We start from the raw sequence: 23,647 nt of genomic DNA, 5'->3' as shown, positions 1-23,647 counted from the left end.
ATGATTTTGCATAGAATCTGAACCTAGGTCTGCTATAACCCGTGTATTCAAACTGCACCACATCATTTCACTCCAGCTACTTCTGTCTCCTCCTTCACTTTGTCTTTGTTCTTGTGTTTGTTCTGAAAGGGACTGGGGGCGTTTGGGTACGTTACGGATGTGTGTTCTCTTTGCTGTTGTTATTTTGCTTGGCCGTTAAAGTGCGCCTTGCCACCGGCATTATTTCCTGATACCTCCATGTGTAGTACACCGGATGGCTCTGCTGTACTTCATTTGTCATTTCACTGCCTGGTGACTCAAGGCAGACTAAATTGGGTTCACCAGCCTACAGAGACCTCCCTCTCTCCAAGTTCCTTTCTTTAGTTTCCCCCCCTCCATCCAGACACTCTCTCCAAGTTCCTTTCTTTAGTTTCCCCCCCTCCATCCAGACACTCTCTCCAAGTTCCTTTCTTTAGTTTCCCCCCCTCCATCCAGACACTCTCTCCAAGTTCCTTTCTTTAGTTCCCCCCCTCCATCCAGACACTCGCTCCATCTCCTTGGGGTGGTAAGGATTCATCTACCTACCGGGTTGTATTCCAGTCGCCAAGGCAACGAGATGGCTTCAGTTCAGCCACACACACACACACACACACACACACACACACACACACACACACACACACACACACACACACACACACACACACACACACACACACACACACACACACACACACACACACACACACCCCTCTGTAGTTGTGACATCAGGCGCAAGCTGGCAGAAACCTTTGTCTCCTGTGAGAAGATGGCAGCAGCTGGTTGGTGTTGGCTACCGCCAGGGATGATGCCAGTCCCGGGCATCTTTATGGGCACATAATTGGACCCTCCTGTTTAGAGGTCGACCGACTATGATTTTTCAACGCCGATACCAATACAGATTATTGGAGGACCAAAAAAAGCCGATATCGATTAATAGTCCGATTTATTTCTCTCTCTCTCTCTCTCTCTCTCTCTATATATATATATATATTTGTAATAACGACAATTACAACAATACTGAATGAACAATAAACACTTTATTTTAACTTAATATAATACATAAATAAAATCTATTTAGTTTCAAATAAATAATGAAACATGTTCAATTTGGTTTAAATAATGCAAAAACACAGTGTTGCAGAAGAAAGTACAAGTGCAATATGTGCCATGTAAAAAAGCTAACGTTTAAGTTCCTTGCTCAGAACATGAGAACATATGAAAGCTGGTGGTTCAATATTCCCAGTTCTTTAATATTCCCAGTTATGACATTTTAGGTTGTAGCTATTATAGGAATTATGACGCGTCTACTATTTCTCTCTATACCATTTGTATTTCATATACCTTTGACTATTGGATGTTCCAATAGGCACTTTAGTATTGCCAGCCTAATCTCAGGAGTTGATAGGCTTGAAGTCATAAACAGCGCTGTGATTCAAGCATTGCTAAGAGCTGCTGGCAAATGCAGTAAAGTTTGAAAAACTGCTTACGAGCCTGCTGCTATACTACCACCGCTCAGTCAGACTGCTCTATCAAATATCAAATCATACACTTAATTATAATATAATAAACACAGAAATACGAGCCTTTGGTCATTAATATGGTCAAATCCGGAAAATATCATTTCGAAAACAAATGTTTATTCTTTCAATATGGAACTGTTCCGTATTTTATCGAATGGGTGGCAACCCTAAGTCTAAATATTGTTGTTACATTGCACAACCTTCAATGTTATGTCATAATTATATAAAATTCTGGCAAATTAGTTCGCAACGAGCCAGGCGGCCCAAACTGTTGCATATACCCTGACTCTGCGTGCAATGAACGCAAGTGAAGTGACACAATTTCTCTAGTTAATATATCCTGGTAACATGAATTTCTTTCAACTAAATATGCAGGTTTAAAAAAATTACTTCTGTGTATTGATTTTCAGAAAGGCATTGATGTTTATGGTTAGGTACAGTTGAAGTCAGAAGTTTACATACACCTTAGCCAAATACATTTAAACTCTGTTTTTCACAATTCGTGAGATTTAATCCTAGTAAAAATTCCCTGTCTTAGGTCAGTTAGGATCACCACTTTATTTTGAAAATGTGAAATGTCAGAATAATAGTAGGGAGAAGGATTTATTTCAGCTTTTATTTCTTTCATCACATTCCCAGTGGGTCAGAGGTTTACATACACTCAATTAGTATTTGGTAGCATTGCCTTTAAATTGTTTAACTTGGGTCAAATGTTTCAGGTAGCCTTCCACAAGCTTCCCACAATAAGTTGTGTGCATTTTGGCCCATTCCTCCTGACAGAGCTGGTGTAACTGAGTCAGGTTTGTAGGCCCCCTTGCTCGCACACGCTTTTTCAGTTCTGCCCACAAATGGTCTATGGGATTGAGGTCAGGGCTTTGTGATGGCCACTCCAATACCTTGACTTTGTTGTCCTTAAGCCATTTTGCCACAACTTTGGAAGTATGCTTGGGGTCATTGTCCATTTGGAAGACCCATTTGAGACCAAGCTTTAATTTCCTGACTGATGTCTTGAGATGTTGCTTCAATATATCCACATCATTTTCCTCCCTCATGATGCCATCTATTTTGCAAAGTGCACCAGTCCTTCCTGCAGCAAAGCATCCCCACAACATGATGCTGCCACTCCCGTGCTTCACGGTTGGGATGGTGTTCTTCGGCTTGCAAGCATCCCTGTTTTTTCCTCCAAACATAACGATGGTCATTATTGCCAAGCAGCTCTATTTTTGTTTCATCAGACCAGAGGACATTTCTCCAAAAAGTACGATCTTTGTCCCCATGTGCAGTTGCAAACCGTAGTCTGGCTTTTTTATGGCAATTTTTGAGCAGTGGCTTCTTCCTTGCTGAGCGGGCTTTCAGGTTATGTCGATATAGGACTCGTTTTACTGTGGATATAGATACTTTTGTACCTGTTTCCTCCAGCATCTTCACAAGGTCCTTTGCTGTTGTTTTGGGATTCATTTGCACATTTCACACCAAAGTACATTCATCTCTAGGAGACAGAACGCGTCTCCTTCCTGAGCGGTATGACGGCTGCGTGGTCCCATGGTGTTTATACTAGCGTACTATTGTTTGTACAGATGAACATGGTACCTTCAGGTGTTTGGAAATTGCTCCCAAGGATGAACCAGACTTGTGGAGGTCTACAATTTATTTGGCTGATTTCTTTTGATTTTCCCATGATGTCAAGCAAAGAGGTTCTGAGTTTGAAGGTAGGCCTTGAAATTCATCCACAGGTACACCTCCAATTGACTCAAATCATGCTGATGAATCGGTTGACCTCTACTCCTGTTGTGGCTCCAAGTCTGCTCATATGTCCTTCTGTTTATATGTGTGTTAAACTCCTCCGTTGGCAAATATCTGGGTTGAGAGATTTAGCAGTTTGTAACCACAGCTGTTTGTTATACTGCTGCACAGGCTGTGTAACTGACCCTTTCCAAAATACTAGTTCATCCCAATGATATTACAGAAGTTGTTTCTCCGCAGTTCAGGACACAAGCAGCAGAAAAACTCCAAATGTATTCCAAATGGCACCCTATTCCCTATATAGTGCACTACTTTTGACCAGTGCCCATCGGGGCGCAGACCTTATAGCCCTATGGTCCCTGGCCAAAAGTAATGCACTGTATAGAGAATAGGGTCCCAGTTGAGTGAGTCGCAGACTAAGTCTGAAGTGACAGTGAGTAAGCCAGGAAGCCTCTGAGGCCGCTGGAAAAGGCTGTGTTGTCTAAGGGGCGTGAAATGAAATGTCCCTCAGCTTTAGAGAGAAAAAGGAAGTGGGAAGTCATCTGTCTTACTCAGCGATGTTTGTTCCTGCGGGACTGTTTGTTAAATCCGATTTCCACGTCTTGTCTCATCAGTGTAAAACGGCACCGTTTTGACGCATTATGTTGACAGTCTAAATGACGTCGCCGTCTGGCGGATGGTAAACATGTGCTGTCGTGGACAGCCGGCAGAACACACACGCTAGGTAATATACTTCCAGAAACATCGTTTTTTTTGGTCAGAGTTTCTTACTTGCCTTCAAACTTTGGATTCTTTTCTTTTTTTCCGAGTCAGCCAAAGTAGATGAAACAGGTGCTCTTCAAGCTTCCTACATCTTGCTTTTATAATGTATAAATATATAGGACTGAAAGCTCGAAAGTGTGTGTGTGGGCGGGTGGGTGCGTGTGCGTGCGTGTGTGTTTTGCAATGATACCACAGATTAGAATATATTTACACTGAACAAAAATAAAAACCAAACATGTAAAGTGTTGCTCCCATGTTTCATAAGATTAAAAAAATCCCAGTAATCTTCCATACGCACAAAAAGCTTATTTCTCTCAAATTTTGTGCCCACATTTCTTTACAACCCTGTTTGTGAGTATTTCTCCTTTGCCAAAATAATCCATCCGCTTGACAGGTTTGGCATATCAAGAAGCTGATTAAACAGGATAATCGTTACACAGCTGGGATATAACCTCTCTTCTCCACTGTCAAATATAAATAAGGTAGAGGATTCTTCCTCTCTCTCTCTGTCTCTCACTCCCTCTCTGTGTGTCTCTCTCTCTCTCTCTCTCTCTCTCTCTCTCTCTCTCTCTCTCTCTCTCTCTCTCTCTCTCTCTCTCTCTCTCTCTCTCTCTCTCTCTCTCTCTCTCTCTCTCTCTCTCTCTCTCTCTCTCTCTCTCTCTCTCTCTCTCTCTCTCTCTCTCTCTCTCTCTCTCCCTCTCTCTCTCTCTCTCTCTCTCTCTCTCTCTCTCTCGCTCTCTCTCTCCCTCTCTTGCTCTCTCTCGCTCTCTCTCTCTTTCCTCAGATTGTTTTTTCGTGGAAATTATGGCTGGACGATGTATCGAATTCATTCGATTAATTCAAATATTTTTGTGTGGTATTCCAAATGCCTGTATGCAATAATCAAATCCGCTTGTTCTCATGTTGTCTTTTTGGCCTTGTCTCCTTCGCTCCTTGCTGTGTGCACCTCCCCATTTACACCATAGATCTGAATGTAATGACGAGATACTCATGACTCCACCCTAACAACGGGACTCATTGTCCCAAAGTCGGGAAGTCAGGCGTCAAGCTAAGGTCCAAAATAAGCCCATAGAAACACACTGGGCTTATTTTGGACAGATTATGGCGAGTGAAACCTCTCTCTTTTGTCTCTTCCTCTCTGTTTACACACACACACCAACCCTCCTGCCACTCACACCAACAAAGTTGAGAGATAACTTCTTCCTCTCTGACAAGTGGTTTCAAATCGCCGTTTGCATTTGAGGTTTGATCCAACAGAAACGGTCATATGGACACCGAAACACATTGAGAAGTTAATCTGTCTAGCGATACCCTTTTTTATGTCTCAACGAATCAAATTGCGCGCAGAGCAGACACTACTAAAACAGGAGTATCAATGAACATTGATTCTAGAAAAGTGATGCTCAGTGTATCGCGCGCAGCTATTCCTGTAGCACGTACCTACCGCTAGCAGCGTTTTAGCCAAACACTTTGATAGTAGCTGTGAAGTCTGTGTTTTATAAACGTGCAATAAGCATAAAACTCAATTATATAAGGATTTGGCAACTCAGTCTCATTCTGAGAAGTAAGGTAAGCCACTTGATTTTTGTACAGGCTAACATGCTGTTAGCAGTTGGAGGTTCGTGTTCATAGCACTTCAACTCTTCAAGCTAGCAACTAGATCCAAGTTGGCTCAACTTGAAATATAAAGATTAGCTGGCTACTCACTAGAACGTGGGCTTGTGAGATTATTCGTGAGACCTGTGTTAATTTTCTATAACACCTCCTGTAAAAATCAATCAACCAAATGTATTTACAAAGCCCTTTTTACATGTGCTATACAGAAACCCAGCCTAAAACCCCAAACAGCAAGCAATGCAGATGTAGAAGCAGGGTGGCTAGGAAAAACTCCCTAGAAAGGCAGGAACCTAGAAAGAAACCTAGAGAGGAACCAGGGGTGGCCAGTCCTCTTCTGGCTGTGCCGGGTGTAGAGTATAAGAGTACATGGCCATTTAAGGCCAGGTTGTTCTTCAAGATGCTTCAAGTTGATCATTATTAGTGAATGTGTATTATGCACGGTTCTGGTTAAATTTGTAACAAAAAGGGCATTTTCATAGACGGACTTCAAAGCCAGATCAGTGATTATTGCAAAAAAGCAGGTTAAACTATTTTAATAAAATAATGTAATTATTAGTGGGGCTTATACTGTATTTAGCCTAATTTGACACACCCTGAATTCATTAGATTGCTGACTGTTTGAAATGCAATGCATTTTACCTTTAATTGTACAACAAAGCTTATTTAGAGAAAACAATTTTGTTGAATCAAGGTATATATCGTAAATCGTCCATAAGTTTGAAAACATTTTGATGTGATTTTTAGGCCATATTGCCCAGCCCTAGTGGAAATCCTGCAACCATACATGTGATGTTGTTTTAATGTGCGAGGTTGTCGCCAGATACTCTTCCTGTTTATCTCCCAAGCCAAAGGATATATGTAAAGATACGGAAGCAGGTAGCCTAGTGGTTAGAATGTTGGACTAGAAATCGAAAGGTTACAAGCTCGAATCCCAGAGCCGGCAAGGTAAAAATCTGTCATTCTTCCCCTGAACAAGGCTGTTCCTAGGCTGTCATTGAAAATAAGAATTTGTTCTTAACTGACTTGCCTAGTTAAATAATGGTTAAATAAAACTGCAGATGCACAGCTTTATTGTCAGACCATTCTTTTTATCTGTCTTTATTGAATTTCTTTACCTTTTTGATTTCCCTTCCAATTTTTCCCCGCCTGTTTCGTTGCATGAATATGTTTCTTCAGGGGGCGAAAGGAAGCCTTCAGGGACAGAGATCTGGATTTGTTGTATCACCTCATCTATATCTCAGGGTTAAACAAAGATTCTTGCTGCCTCATCAAGGGAGCACAAGGAGGTGATTTGGCTGGGGTTGGACTTATTTGTTTGCCCTTCATTATGCGTCCTTTTATTCATTACCATTGCGTGTAGTGATATATAAAAATATGTATAGCCACAGTATAGAAGTATAGTTTTCCCATGAGTAATGATGGAGGTCTCTATTAGGTAACTGTGAGTTCTAAAAGCTTGATGTATATTTCATACTAACCACCGTACCCTCTCAGGATGGAAGGAGGCTGGAACAAATTAATCCTTCCTCATCTACATTTAAATACAGCCTATTTTAAACACAATTTCAACTCTGTTTTTGCTTCTATGCATAACACACACAAATACATGGACACGTGAGCGCGCACACACCCACACACGCGTATACACCCGTGGCGGTCAGTGCCGTTGATGATGAGGGAGGACTATTCTTTTTTTTCCATGAGCACGGCCTTATTTCTATTACAGCATGTTGGATGACTGTCATTCATATTCCATTCACCCAGTTCAATGTCGAAAGGTTGAGGCTACGACATGACTCTAATTTTCCCTATACCCATCATGAGGTTGCTAAAATCTAGCCTATGAATGAAAGTTTACAACGTAGGTGCACACAGGTCGAGAGAAACATTTGAGATGACAGAGAGTGACACATTCAACACCGCCTTGCACACGCTTGCCTGCATCTAGTTTATCTAGGGTGTAATCATTATTCCAACAGTTGCAAGCGAGATTTTCTATTGGACAAATTCAGGTATTTTTATCCCTGTTTCGTTTGCTTACGTTTAAGAAATGTTTTTCAACAGAATCGGCGGAATAAATACACCCCTGACCACGCATAAACACAGTTCACTTTCATAGCAGTCACGTTTTATTCATTCTAGCCTCTATGCACTCTCCTCCTCTCACCTTTTCCCTTCGTTTGTGGACTTAAATGAACAACACATCAGCTGTATGTGACGAGGCAAAAAAAAAAATCCAAGTCAAACCATGTCATAACCGCTACACACAGCCTACATCATTGTCTCCATATTAGCTAAAGTAACATCATAGTCAACATAGCTAATAGAACTAATGTGTTAGTCAACCTGCTACAATCATGTAGTATCGTTACAGTGTTTAGTCAGTAAGCAGTTACACCGGCAGGCCCCGGTGGCAATACATTAATAAATCCAAAAGCTTACCTTGACTTGTAAGAGTTCCAGTGTTGTGTTGGATAATCATAGCCAGCTAGCTAACATAGCCTTCCTCTGTTTGAGCCGGGTGTTTGAGTAACTAAACTAGCCAGCTGCATTTGCTAGCTAAGTAAGTGAAACTGAAAGTGAAGAAAAAAATCTCTCTCTCTCTCCTGTTCTCCTTCATTTTTGAAGAAATTAAATTGTTGAAAACTGTTCCACTATTGTCTTTCTCTCTCTTTGAGTCAACTACTCCCCACATTTTATGCACTGCAGTGCTAGCTAGCTGTAGTTTATGCTTTCAGTACTTGATTCATTCTCTGATCCTTTGATTGGGTGGAACTGACAATGTCAGTTCATAGAGCTCTGATAGGTTGGAGGACTTCCCCCGGAAGTTGTCATAATTACTGTGTAAGTCTATAGAAGGGGGTGAGAACCAAGAGCCTCCTAGGTTTTGTATTGAAGTCAATGTACCAAGAGGAGGAGGGTATCTAGCTGTCCTCCGGCTACACCATGGTCCTGCCCTACAGAGTGCTGCTGAGGCTACTGTAGACCTTCATTGCAAAACATTGTGTTTTAATCAATTATTTGGTGACGTGAATATATTTATTATAGTTTTATCTAAAAAGGATCACATTTTCAATGTTTTACCATTTTTATTTGTATGAAATTCACCGAGGAGGACGGTCCTCCCCTTCCTCCTCTGAGGAGTCTCCACTGGTACACACACACATTCACCCACCCACCAGCAGGCATGTATGCACACACATACACCACACACACCCACCCGCATTCACGCAGGCGCACACACAAACACACACACACACAAGTTCTTATGTCCATTCCCTCAGAAATGGAGAAAGTGGCAGTTAGACGTCTCCAGAAAACGGCACCATTTACCTTCATATTGTTTCAAAACTCATATAGAGGTGATGATCAGTGACAGGCAGAGGCATTACTTCATCACTATCTGTCTTCTTCTTTTCTTTGAGGGGCCCCTTATAGAGTGGATAAGTAGTCGCTGACTGACCCTGCATGGAACACACAGATGTAGGATCTGGATTTGGTTACTTGTTTGTTCCTGAGAATGTGTCTGCGCCACAGGAAATGCTGATGAGCTTCGCGAGTCACTAAAAGCCCTAAAACACGTTATATTACAGTTTTTTTCTATTGCTAACAAGCATCGGTCAATACTGAAGCCACTTTTTCAAAACTCTTCACACAGTCTGCATTACCAACATGCATCTTGGCCAAACAGTTCATCTCACCTCCGAAACTCACTCAAACCACCAAAACACTTCATACATGTCTCAAAATAAGCTCGTTCGACCATAACACTGGCAAACAGTTCTCACTCAGAAAGCATACATTGTCACTCATAACACACTGACCTAAAAACCATTACACAAATGATGAACTTTTCTCTTTGAACTTTGAATGATTTTACTCATAAATCAGTATTTCATGATATAATAAGAATAACAACTTTTCACTTCATTAACTGTACTAAAGTATATGTAACAAGAATGAACCAGAAATGCAGCAATTTGCTTCAATAGCATTTATTTTTCTATATCTTTGCATATAGTCATTTAGGCTGCAATAATAATTATAACAATAAAACCATCATCAACATGTATAGAATAATCACTCATACTGTACAGTACTGTGAGGGTTCTAGTTCTCATGAACATGTATAGTATAACACTCATACTGTACAGTACTGTGAGGGTTCTAGTTCTCATCAACATGTATAGTATAATCACTCATACTGTACGGTACTGTGAGGGTTCTAGTTCTCATCAACATGTATAGTATAATCACTCATACTGTACAGTACTGTGAGGGTTCTAGTTCTCATCAACATGTAGAGTATAATCACTCATACTGTACAGTACTGTGAGGGTTCTAGTTATCATCAACATGTATAACACTCATACTGTACAGAACTGTGAGGGTTCTAGTTCTCATCAACATGTATAGTATAATCACTCATACTGTACAGTACTGTGAGGGTTCTAGTTCTCATCTACATGTATAGTATAATCACTCATACTGTATAGTACTGTGAGGGTTCTAGTTCTCATCAACATGTATAGTATAATCACTCATACTGTACAGTACTGTGAGGGTTCTAGTTCTCATCAACATGTATAGTATAATCACTCATACTGTATAGTACTGTGAGGGTTCTAGTTCTCATCAACATGTAGAGTATAATCACTCATACTGTACAGTACTGTGAGGTTTCTAGTTCTCAACATGTATAATATAATCACTCATACTGTACAGTACTGTGAGGGTTCTAGTTCTCATCAACATGTATAGTATAATCACTCATACTGTACAGTACTGTGAGGGTTCTAGTTCTCATCAACATGTATAATCACTCATACTGTACAGTACTGTGAGGGTCCTAGTTCTCATCAACATGTAGAGTATAATCACTCATACTGTACAGTACTGTGAGGGTTCTAGTTCTCATCAACATGTATAGTATAATCACTCATACTGTACAGTACTGTGAGGGTTCTAGTTCTCATCAACATGTATAGTATAATCCCTCATACTGTACGGTACTGTGAGGGTTCTAGTTCTCATCAACATGTATAATCACTCATACTGTACAGTACTGTGAGGGTCCTAGTTCTCATCAACATGTAGAGTATAATCACTCATACTGTACAGTACTGTGAGGGTTCTAGTTCTCATCAACATGTATAGTATAATCACTCATACTGTACAGTACTGTGAGGGTTCTAGTTCTCATCAACATGTATAGTATAATCACTCATACTGTACGGTACTGTGAGGGTTCTAGTTCTCATCAACATGTATAGTATAATCACTCATACTGTACAGTACTGTGAGGATTCTAGTTCTCATCAACATGTATAACACTCATACTGTACAGAACTTTGAGGTTTCTAGTTCTCAACATGTATAATATAATCACTCATACTGTACAGTACTGTGAGGGTTCTAGTTCTCATCAACATGTATAGTATAACACTCATACTGTACAGTACTGTGAGGGTTCTAGTTCTCATCAACATGTATAGTATAATCACTCATACTGTACAGTACTGTGAGGGTTCTAGTTCTCATCAACATGTATAGAATAATCACTCATACTGTACAGTACTGTGAGGGTTCTAGTTCTCATCAACATGTATAGTATAACACTCATACTGTACAGTACTGTGAGGGTTCTAGTTCTCATCAACATGTATAGTATAATCACTCATACTGTACAGTACTGTGAGGGTTCTAGTTCTCATCAACATGTATAGAATAATCACTCATACTGTACAGTACTGTGAGGGTTTTAGTTCTCATCAACATGTATAGTATAATCACTCATACTGTACAGTACTGTGAGGGTTCTAGTTCTCATCAACATGTATAGAATAATCACTCATACTGTACAGTACTGTGAGGGTTCTAGTTATCATCAACATGTATAGTATAATCACTCATACTGTATAGTACTGTGAGGGTTCTAGTTCTCATCAACATGTATAGAATAATCACTCATACTGTACAGTACTGTGAGGGTTCTAGTTATCATCAACATGTATAGTATAATCACTCATACTGTACAGTAATGTGAGGGTTCTAGTTCTCATCAACATGTGTAATCACTCATACTGTACAGTACTGTGAGGGTTCTAGTTCTCATCAACATGTATAGTATAATCACTCATACTGTACAGTACTGTGAGGGTTCTAGTTATCATCAACATGTATAGTATAATCACTCATACTGTACGGTACTGTGAGGGTTCTAGTTCTCATCAACATGTATAGTATAATCACTCATACTGTATAGTACTGTGAGGGTTCTAGTTCTCATCAACATGTATAGTATAATCACTCATACTGTACAGTACTGTGAGGGTTCTAGTTCTCATCAACATGTATAGTATAACACTCATACTGTACAGTACTGTGAGGGTTCTAGTTCTCATCAACATGTATAATATAATCACTCATACTGTACAGTACTGAGAGGGTTCTAGTTCTCATCAACATGTATAGTATACTCACTCATACTGTACAGTACTGTGAGGGTTCTAGTTCTCATCAACATGTATAGTATAATCACTCATACTGTACAGTACTGTGAGGTTTCTAGTTCTCATCAACATGTATAACACTCATACTGTACAGAACTGTGAGGGTTCTAGTTTTCCCTCCCTCCTGCTTTTTGCCACGAGTTCTCAATCAGCATCACATCTTACGTCTTCCCTGGCGATGCATCTTGGAAAGTATCTTCTGGAATGTCTAATCCAACCCTGGCAGTCTTCAGGAGAAGTGTCTCCACACCCTGGCAGTCTTCAGGAGAAGTGTCTCCACACCCTGGCAGTCTTCAGGAGAAGTGTCTCCACACCCTGGCAGTCTTCAGGAGAAGTGTCTCCACACCCTGGCAGTCTTCAGGAGAAGTGTCTCCACACCCTGGCAGTCTTCAGGATAAGTGTCTCCACACCCTGGCAGTCTTCAGGAGAAGTGTCTCCACACCCTGGCAGTCTTCGGGAGAAGTGTCTCCACACCCTGGCAGTCTTCAGGAGAAGTGTCTCCACACCCTGGCAGTCTTCAGGAGAAGTGTCTCCACACCCTGGCAGTCTTCAGGAGAAGTGTCTCCAAACCCCCACATTCATGGCCTCCAGTAAGGACATCTGGTCATGTGGATGGTGGTCATAAACCTTCCACCTCTACACAGAGAAAAACTCCTCTATGGGGTTTAGGAAGGGGGAGGATGGAGGCAGGAATAGTACTGACATGCTGGGATGTGCAGCAAACCAGTCTGTGACTGCAGCAGAGTGGTGGAATGCCACATTATCTCACACAACAATGAAGGTAGGGGAGTTTCTTGCCCCTCTCTCCTCCGCTGGCACAAGTCCATTATGCAGGTCATCCGGAAAATAAATTAGCCTCTGTTTTTTATGGGCCAATGAGTGGTTTGTGTAACAGCAAACTATCATTGGACAGTGCTGCACACATTGTGATGTTAGCTCCTCTCTGGCCTGGGACATCCACGGTTGGTCTCTGTCCAATCACATTTCTTCCCCTGCGGCGTGTTTTTGCCAGGTTGAATTCAGCTTCATCCACAAAGATGAATGTGTGTGCAGTTTGCCTGGTTTGACAGTACTTTACATTATGCCTAGCTGTGTATGTACCCTGTTTGGTTATTGAACAGACATCTTACCTGGACATATTGATACCGGAGTTCTTTCACACGTTCACCGTTTCTCTCAAAGGGTACAACTACTTCATGCTTATTTTATGTTTCTCTAGGACTCTGGCAATTTGTTGTTGTGCTGACCGTATTCACATACCCAAAAGTGATATTGTCTGCCAGCACTCTGTCCCGAATTTCCCGCAGTTTTATTGCATTCTTGCCAATTACCATGTCAACGATGGCAATTTCCTGCGCATCTGATCATAGTCTGCCTCTACCTCCTGTAGAGAGACCATGGATTACAGCATGGTCAATAATTGTGGCCCTTATCACATCAGAGACCACCGCTCTTGGTCTTCGTCTCCTTTGTCCTCCACGCATTCTCCCACCCCCTGCCACTCTTCTCTCCCCACCAACTTGTCTTCCTCGATCCATGTCTCCAAACGAAATCATTCCGAAGCCGTCCTCTTTTGTCTGTTTGGTAACGAGACTGAAAACAGGACACTTGGGCAGGCTTTCAGCTGAAATTGCAATCAGCTGTGTTTTGGAATGATTCAATATTCTGCAGAGATTTTCTATGTTTCAATCTGGTTACTGTAGAAATGCAAGACATTTGCCATCATTCTGTTTTGAATGTGTTTTTAACCGTTTTGGAAACAGTGTGTTAGCATTTGAAAACGTGCTGCAAATATATAGTTTAGCAGGTGGTGGAGTATGAATGAGAAAAGAGTTTATGGATTTCTGAGCATGTGGTCATTGAATGCATTTTGTGTGAAAGCAAAGAAAAATGATTCACAGTTTGGTCCACATACACTTCTGTTTCGCTGACTGTGGATAGTTTTGACAATGTGACTTCAGCTTTGACCAATGCATGTTAGCGATTGAAAAAACTCTATAACAGTATTCCACGATTCATGTCACCCTCATTTTGACCAGCTAATAGCCTAACCACCGATCCAGCAACATTTATGGACTAAACGGTCAAATCCAGTTGCTGCAGAATTATGTTGCTGTGACAATACAGGTCAAAATAAGATCCTACATCTGTAGTTTCAGATGAAGATGCTACTCGCTCTCTTAAAATACTGTAGCTTCCCTCACAAACCTTCACTGTGCATTTGTCAAGTTGACGCTCGCCATTCTCTTGCTAAGTGAGCCTCGCCGGAGCTGGGCTATACAGGTTATGTGTGTGTGTGTGACTGATGTTATTGTAAAGTCTGTGTGTGTATTAGGTTCTTGACTGATGTTAGGTTCTTTGGTTCGGTTCCCCCTCCGGAGTTCACTGTGTTCCTTTCATCATTTACACTGCAACGTGTTCCCCACAGGCAATGGCAGGGTACTACTGCAGTCACACACTGAGTCATTATGCTAGTTGTGCGTGTGCGTGCGTGCGTGTGCGTGCGTGCGTGTGTGTGTGTGTGCGTGTACTTGTGAGTGTGTGTGTGTGTGTGTGTGTACTTGTGAGTGTGTGTGTGTGCCGTTGTCTGTAATGACAGGGTAGAACTGCTCCTGCTGTCGTCTGAGACATCTCCCCAGTGCTCTACGATACATTTACAGTTTTTTACAATCGCTAGGACCCATTTCTCGATACTTAAGTCACTTTTTCAAAACTCTTCACACAGTTCTCCTAACCATCTTTCAGCTTGGCACAGCAGTTCATTTCACATCCAAAATGCACTAAAACTACCAAAACACTTCATACACCTCTCAAATCAACTCATTCTTCCATAACACTAGCAAAGGTTGTCACCCAACAAGCCCACTTTGTCACTCATAAAGCAATGACCTAAAAAACACTTACAACAAGTAGCATTACACAATGTTCTCTTTTGTAAAATGTCTCTACAAAACAGGAATGACACCTCTCTACTGTTTAGAATTCACTACAGTATATATTACAGGAATGAATCAGACATGATGCAATATGCTTCAATATGTTTTATGTCATTTTTTGGCATTGAGTGATTCCAAAATACAATCATTTGTATATACACCATCTACCGATACAGATACAGTAGCAATGCTAGTCAACCCTGTCTTCTGCATTTGGCCACAGGTTCTCATCCACATCACATCTTGTGTCGTCTTGGGCAATACACATAGGAAAGAATATTTTGGCATTCCCGGTCCATCCCTGGCAATCTTCTGCAAATATGTCCAGGCATCAAGCATTCATTGTCCCGTATCTCTTTGAGTTTTATGCCATTGTTTCTGATGACCATTTAACGATTGCAGTTTCCTGCACAGCAGTGAAAATCCTAAGCAGAAATACAAGAACAATTACACACAAGTGGGTTTGGAGGTTTTGCTCAATTTCCTTCTGTAATGTGCAGTTCAGTCAGATGCCCTTGCAGAATGCACATCTTACCTGTTGTTTTGCCAAAAAATGTCTCACAATAGATGCCACTGTTGAGCGTTGCAGATTTGGCTGTACTCTCAGACCAGCCTCTCTCATTGATAGACCATGATTTATTACAGGATCAATTATAGCAGCCCTAATCTCATCTGAGACTACAGCTCTTGATCTTCCTCTCAGTCTTCTTCCACCACGCATACGTACTCCTCTCCCTCTCCCTCTCCCTCCTCCTCTCCCTCTCCATCTCCCTCTCCCTCTCCCACTCCCACTCCCCCTCCCTCTCCCCCTCTCCCTCTCGCAGCCACTCTTCTTCCTCTGTCAGCCACTTCTCTATCTCTGGCTGGGTCCATGTTTACATTACAGTACAGCATTATTCCTAAAATGTCCCCATTTGTATAGACGGTAATGACACCTGGGTAGGTGTTCAGCTACAATGGGAATCAGCTGTCAAATTTATTTGATAGTGTTACATTTTTTAGATTTGGAATATATTACTGTAGAAATGTAGCAAATTGCTGTCTTATTCAATGTTGTGTCATGTTCGGTTTTGAACTTAAGTTTAACAGTTCTGAAAAGAGAGTATGTAAACATGTGCAAATTGGCCTGTAGGTACATAGAGTTTTGGTGGTGGTTGTGTCTGAGTGAGAAAAGAATTCATGACATTTGAAAGATGTAGCAATTGAAAGCATTTTGTGCCAAAGCAATGAAAAATGATCCACAGTTTCGCCCACATAGACTGCTGTTGTGCTCACTGTGTGAAGAGTTTTGAAAAAGTGACCTAAGTATTGAGAAACGGGTCCTAGCGATTTGTGAAGAAAACTGTAAGTAGCAATAAAGTATTCGACTCTAAGCAGCATGTCTTGAAACAGAATAATGTTGCTTACTACACAATGAACTAACTCCATCTGGCCGTCAGTTTGTATTGTATTCACAAACAGAGCAGGTCGTAACAATAGACCTAATGAAAGTACCACGATGGGATTAAGAAGAAATCAGATCATTCAGCGTTTGCTTTCAGTTACTTACCTTGATAAACGAAGCTGAATGAGGATGATACACATAAGAAACACAATAACGTCCACATAGGATGTGATGATCGGTAGTGTGTGTCTAAGCATGTGTATGCGTGTGTGTGTGTGTGTGTATGAGGTGCGTGCGCCCCCTGCATGCATGTGTCCCCACCCAGTTGACAGGAAGTGACAGACACCTCTGAAATATTAATGACGGTAGTGTCTTGCCTGTTCCCTCTATCTGTACCTCCCTTCTACTCCAACTGGACTCCTTTCCGAATGCTTCCTGCCTCAGTAACACTGGCAGAGAGAGACCGAGGCCGCCGCCACAAGGGTCATTTGTGTTCTGCTTCGACTCCATTTCTCAACAGACAATGGAATTACCGCGACTCCTTTAATGGAGCTTAATGAATCATTTGCAGGGAGCCAATAATGAATCATGCCGGCTGAGTCTCTCTTCGGAGTCCCGGGTTTGCTCGGGTGGGCTTGTCTTCGCTTCGCGCTGGGTGATTTAAATGTAGCCTCATGCTCGTCAAATACTGCAGCTTCCGTCTAAATTACTTTTAGAGTAAAATTACTCGAAGTGTAAAAAAAAAATATTCGAGTAAATGGCTCACTTTAGGACTTAAGAAGAGGCTGATAATTCCTGCTTGATACTTTGTCTGCCAGACTTTGTCTTTGAACGGGTCAAAAGTGAACTGGCCTGTAGGCTTCTAACTTCAGGGGCAAAGGGGCAATCTGGGATCATTTTGATCTCATGGGCTGGTCAGTTCTTGCATCCACACCATACATTTAAGAGTTGTTACATTTCTCCAGTGCCGTCCTATCAAACTGGTAAAAGGTTAACTCACCTGTAGGACTCTAACTTCAGCATTTCAATGGCAGACTGAAAGCAGCGGCTTCATTGCTAAAATACGGGCTGTTTCGAGACCTAGTTTCCCTAATTTGTTTCCGGTGCATGAATCCAACCAGTTTTTTGTCTTTCAATTTACTAGTATTTGGCAGCTGAAAATTGTATGCAGTGTTGTCCTGAGGCAAAGGCAGGCCCAGCTTAACCACAGCGAGCCCCACTACACTCTCAGAGCTAATGAGAAGCTAGCTGACGCGTAGGGACACCCAACAGCTGTTTGCTTGGATGGCTGTTAGCTTGTCTCTCGCCCTGTGTGGGAAGCTCAGCTCATTTCGCCTCCATTTCGGCACGGTAATTGTGCGACGTGGCGCCATTACCGAAACCAAAAGGCAGAACCCGGAAGCTAGAAAGCTAGAAACACCCCCACAACCCCTCTCAGTGGACTTGTGGTAGCGTTGACTTGAATGAACGCTTGTAGGCACTCCTCATGCTTGCCTGGAGCCAAACTTGAGGGTCCAATTTGATTTGCAGTCCTGCTCCTCGATTTACCCCCGAGCAGGTTTTGGCAAAGCAGGCCCCAGACGGCAGCACATTTACAAGGAAATGGCTCACTTCCTCACCCTCTAGTGCTTTAGTTGGGCACGTTTAGTGCTTCAGGATGCATTTTCACTTGAATACTCTGTGTCTCACTCCAAACAGGCTTTACTGGTAGAGTAGCAGTTTGAGAACCAACATCCAATGATGTTGGGGAACCATTAAAACCAAGTCTGGTGTTTCTAATTGACTACACAGTTTCACAAGAACAGAGAGGTACTGCCTGAATCTGTGCAATACGTTTTTCGTTTTTTCCAAACAGGTCAAAAGTAGAGCACTAGATATTTAAAAAAAATATATATATATATTTCACCTTTATTTAACCAGGTAGGCTAGTTGAGAACAAGTTCTCATTTACAACTGCGACCTGGCCAAGATAAAGCAAAGCAGTGCGACACAAAAAACAACGCAGAGTTACACATGGAATAAACAAGCGTACAGTCAATAACACAATAGAAATATTCTATATACAATGTGTGCAAATGAGGTAGGATAAGGGAGGTAAGGCAATAAATAGGCCATAGTGGCAAAATAATTACAAATATAGCAATTAAACACTGGTGTGATAAATGTGCAGAAGATGAGTGTGCAAGCAGAGATACTGGGGTGCAAAGGCGCAAAATAAATAACAGTATGGGGATGAGGTAGTTGGATTGGCTATTTACAGATGAGCTATGTACAGGTGCAGTGATCTGTGAGCTGTTTTGACAGCTCGTGCTTAAAGCTAGTGAGGGAGATATGACCCTCCAGCTTCAGTGATTTTTGCAGTTCGTTCCAGTCATTCGCAGCAGAGAACTGGAAGGAAAATAGGGAAAATAGATATAGGGACTATGGGTGACATTTGGGACTCATTTTATTACTTAGCGATATTACTTTTTATCGCTTACACAATTTAACTGTTTTATCACCCTTCTCACTGCGGTAGGGAATAGGGGAACACGTTGGACTTTGTTTCATTTAATTGTCATGCTGCTCAAAGACACAGGAGTCTCCGTTTGAAGGCACGTCACCTTTCCTCCACACTCTAGCTTTGTCAATGACTTATGATGGCTTGCCTCCTGCAATGCTTATGAAGACGCGTGAATAGGCCGGATGAAAGGCGATGAAACGCAATCAAACTATACGAGATGTCTTTCAACGTTTTATGCTCCAGGACAGCCATTGAAGTGTCCTCCTCCTTTATGGTCTGCTTAGATTACTGACTTGTCTCGCATTTCAATTGGTGGATCAATCAGCAACATATCCCACAGGACAATGAACTAGAGGTTGCTGTATAAGAGTGCCGTATAACATTAACACGAGTATTAGTTATCCATACAGTTTTCAGTCCCTCAACCCTTTTGGCATGTGTTATTTTGTTCCTTTTGACTTACCGTAGATATGCTACGGGAGCCACCGTACCTTGGATAAAATGTGTTCTTATGCTATCTCATGAACGTTGTAGCTGAACGTTGTAGCTGATAAAACCGAGCCATTTATAAAGAACCACGTTTCCTTCTTCCTACATAACAGCATCAGTACCCGGCCTAACCTCTCCCTCTCCGTCCGTCAGGTGACCACCCTGGTGAATACCAGCAACAAAGGGCCCAGCAGTAAGAAGAAGGGGCGCTCCAAGAAGGCCCACGTGCTGGCCCTGTCCGTGGAGCAGGCCACGCAGAACTTCCTGGAGAAGGGCGAGCAGATCGCCAAGAACAGCCACGATCTCAAGGAGGAGCTCATCCTCGCCGTGGAGGATGTCCGCAAGCAAGGTATGTCTGCTCTGGGACACCATACCATGTAGTATTCTTGTGTTTAGAGATATATGAATCCATTAAATGGTACAGCAAGATGAAGAGAGTCCAATGTACTCACAGGGACACCATACTTGTAGTTTTCTGGTGTATACAGTCCATGGAATGTGACAGCAAGCTCTCCAGAGCCCAGGGTGTATTCTGGTTCCCATCCGAAGCTGCTGTAACATTATGTATTAGGAGCTTGAAAGGCGCCTGCATGCTCCCACCCCCTTTGGAGCTCTTCCCATACATGTTTCAGAAGAACACATGGAAAGAGAACTTGGAGAGCTTAAAGGGAGTATCCCAATTTGAATATTCCCCCATGTATGTACTTTTATTTCCTTCAAACATAGAACGAGTCCTTCTTTTTAATAATATTTTCTCTCTCTGAGCCTCTCTCTCTGTCTCTCTCTTTCTCTGCATGAAAAATCCCCTCCTTCTTTTCCTCTCTTCAATCTAGAACACCTGCCCAACAAACAATGTCTGGATTCAGGCAAACTGCGTCAGTCTTCAAGCATACACTTAGCAATCTCTCTTTTCTTGTACATCCATCATAGGCAATTTACCTCGGTAGCTACGAAGCTGTGGAGGAGAAGGTGTTGTGTTTGAACTCAGACCTTGCTTATCAGTCTTGTGTTACGTTTTTAACTTGGAAATGAATTAGGCTAGATTCCCTTGCTGAGTAAAATGTCAGTACAGAATAGCGTAAGTGTTTGACTATTTTACAGCGGGCTATCTGCTTCAGAGTACAGTTTTTGCATTCTTTAATTTCATCGTTTAGGGCTCAACGGACCCAAGCAGACATATCATTTTCCAGTTGAATACCTGTCAGGTTTTTCCATAGCTCATTTATTTACTGTCATTACATTTGACGGGGGCCCTTCTTCAGGAAGTTGGCACTATCCTCATCTTCTATTGGAGCAGGCCATCAGACTGTTAATTAAATAGTCACCACTAGCCGGCCCCCGCCCGGTACCCTGCACTAAATCATATGCGTTGGGAGCGTAACCCATTAGGTCGTCCACCCACGCAGCCATCGGCATCGATAAACAAGGGTTATTGTCTAAATGAGCCACATTTACTTGTCCTTAAAAACAGCCCTATAGCCGAACACATTACAAAACCACTATTCCTTGTGTTTTGATGTGTAGAATTTCCCACGGTAGCCTATTGTTTTATACGTTTTTACCTCCCTAGAATAATAATTGTCCACCTCACGGTTCAGCTGTCGGAGATTTGAGCACTAAATGCACCTTCAATAATAACAATGGTATACTGTAATGACAATGATCAAATAAATGATTATAAATATTATTACTATTTATTTTTTTCAAAATTGCATCCTACCTGAATAGCGAGTTGCACAGTGGCCTGCATTTGGGGACGCCAACATTTTTCACATATTTGTCCACTACAATATTAAAACTTGTTTATGTGGAGGACATTCCCCTTGAAGGCTTTTTACTATGGGCATACTCTTTAACTTTCGTTTTACTATAATGAAAAAGGCCTCCATCTTCGCAAACAGTGGCCCAAGGCTCCTCTCTCGCTCTCTCTCCTCAGCAGTGTGCCTGTAAGGCAGTGGGCAAGGAGTGAGAGAATGATGCTGAAGCATTGACATCTGGATGTACTGTATGATGTGCAGCCCTGGGCAATTTTATCTAGCTGCTTTTAATACATTTTATTGGCCAAAAGCCGGCAATTACCGGCTACCGGAAACTCTGATCCAATGTTACAGTGCCTTCAGAAAGTATTCATACCCCTTGACTTATTCCACAGTTTACTGTGTTTTCCTCTCCCCGTCTACACACAATACCTCATTATGAAATCTTTGCAAATGTATTGAAAATGATATACAGAAGTATCTAATTTACATAAGTATTCACACCCTGGAGTCAATACTTTTTAGAATCACCTTTGACAGCGATTACAGCTGTGAGTTTTTCTGGGTAAGTCTCTAAGAGCTTATCACACCTAGATTATGCAACATTAGCAAGCAAAAACTAAAGCAGAGAGCACCAGTGACTCGGTCAATAAAAAAGTTGTCAGATGATGCAGATGCTAAACTACAGGACTGTTTTGCTAGCACAGTCTGGAATATGCTCCGGGATTCCTCCAATGGCATTGAGGAGTACACCACATCAGTCACTGGCTTCATCAATTTGTGTATTGTGTGTGACTCCCACAGTGACTGTACGTACATACCCCAACCAGAAGCCATGGATTACAGGCAACATCCGCACTGAGCTAAAGGGTAGAGCAGCCGCTTTAAAGGAACGGGACTCTAACCCTGAAGCTTATAAGAAATCCCGCTATGGCCTCCGACGAACCATCGAACAGGCAAGGCATCAATACAGGACTAAGATCGAATCATACACCGGCTCCGACGCTCGTCGGATGTGGCAGGGCTTGCAAACTATTACAGACTACAAAGGGAAGCATAGCCGAGTGCTGCCCAGTGACACAAGCCTACCAGACGAGCTAAACTACTTACAGTATATGCTCGCTTTGAGGCAAGTAACACTGAAACATGCATGAGAGCATCAGCTGTTCCGGACGACTATGTGATCACGCGCTCCGCAGCCATTGTGAGTAAGACTTTTAAATAGGTCAACATTCAACAGACAGATTACCAGGACGTGTACTCTGAGCATGCGCTGACCACCTGGAAAGTGTCTTCGCTGACATTTTAAATCTGTCCCTGACTGAGTCTGTAATACCAGCATGTTTCAAGTAGACCACCATAGTCGCTATGCCCAAGAACACTAAGATAACCTGCCTAAATGACTACCGACTCATAGCACTCACGTCTGTAGCCATGAAATGCTTTGAAAGGCTGGTCATGGCTCACATCAACACCATTGTCCCAGAAACCCTAGACCCACTCCAATTTGCATAACGCCCCAACAGATCCACAGATGATGCAATCTCTATTGCACTCCACACTGCTCTTTCCCACCTGGACAAAAGGAACACCTATGTGAGAATGCTATTCATTGACTACAGCTCAGCGTTCAACACCATAGTGTCCTCAAAGCTCATCACTAAGCTAAGGACCCTGGGACTAAACACCTCCCTCTGCAACTGGATCCTGGACTTTCTGACGGGCCGCCCCCATGTGGTAAGGGTAGGTAACAACACATCCGCCACGCTGATCCTCAACACGGGGGCCCCTCAGGGGTGCGTGCTCAGTCCCCTACTGTACTCCCTGTTCACTCATGACTGCATGGCCAGGCACGACTCCAACACCATCATTAAGTTTGCCGCTGACACAATGGTGGTATCCCTGATCACCGACAACGATGAGACAGCCTATAGGGAGGAGGTCTGAGACCTGGCCGTGTGGTGCCAGGACAACAACCTCTCCCTCAATGTGAGCAAGACAAAGTAGATGATTGTGGATCTTCAGGAAAATGAGGACCTAGTACACCCCCATTTTCCTCAACAGGGCTGTAGTGGAGCAGGTTGAGAGCTTCAAGTTCCTTGGTGTCCATATCACCAACAAACTATCATGGTCCAAACACACCAAGACATTCATGAAGAGGGCATGACAAAGCCTATTCCTCCTCAGGAGACTGAAAAGATTTGGCATGGGTCCTCAGATCCTCAAAAAGTTCTACAGCTGCACCATCGAGAGCATCCTGACTGTTTGCATCACTGCCTGGTATGGCAACTGCTTGGCCTCCAACCGCAAGGCACTACAGAATGTATGGCCCAGTACATCACTGGGGCCAAGCTTCCTGCCATCCAGGACCTCTATACCAGGCGGTGTCAGAGGAAGACCCTA

General features: G+C 42.4%; 1 protein-coding gene across 2 annotated transcripts in view; it reads left to right on the top strand.

Annotated features, from left to right (window-relative positions):
• The window catches only part of LOC139566646 (catenin alpha-2), a 756,349-nt gene that overhangs the window by 127,526 nt on the left and 605,176 nt on the right, over nt 1-23,647 (top strand). For both annotated transcript variants that reach the window (XM_071387896.1, XM_071387897.1), the window contains exon 3: nt 19,641-19,836. In XM_071387896.1, the coding sequence (XP_071243997.1) occupies nt 19,641-19,836 (196 nt within the window). The remainder of the gene's footprint in view (nt 1-19,640; nt 19,837-23,647) is intronic.

Source organism: Salvelinus alpinus, chromosome 39 (assembly GCF_045679555.1).
Source record: "Salvelinus alpinus chromosome 39, SLU_Salpinus.1, whole genome shotgun sequence".
NCBI lineage: Eukaryota > Metazoa > Chordata > Actinopteri > Salmoniformes > Salmonidae > Salvelinus > Salvelinus alpinus.
This window is presented reverse-complemented; position numbering and strand designations above follow the sequence as displayed.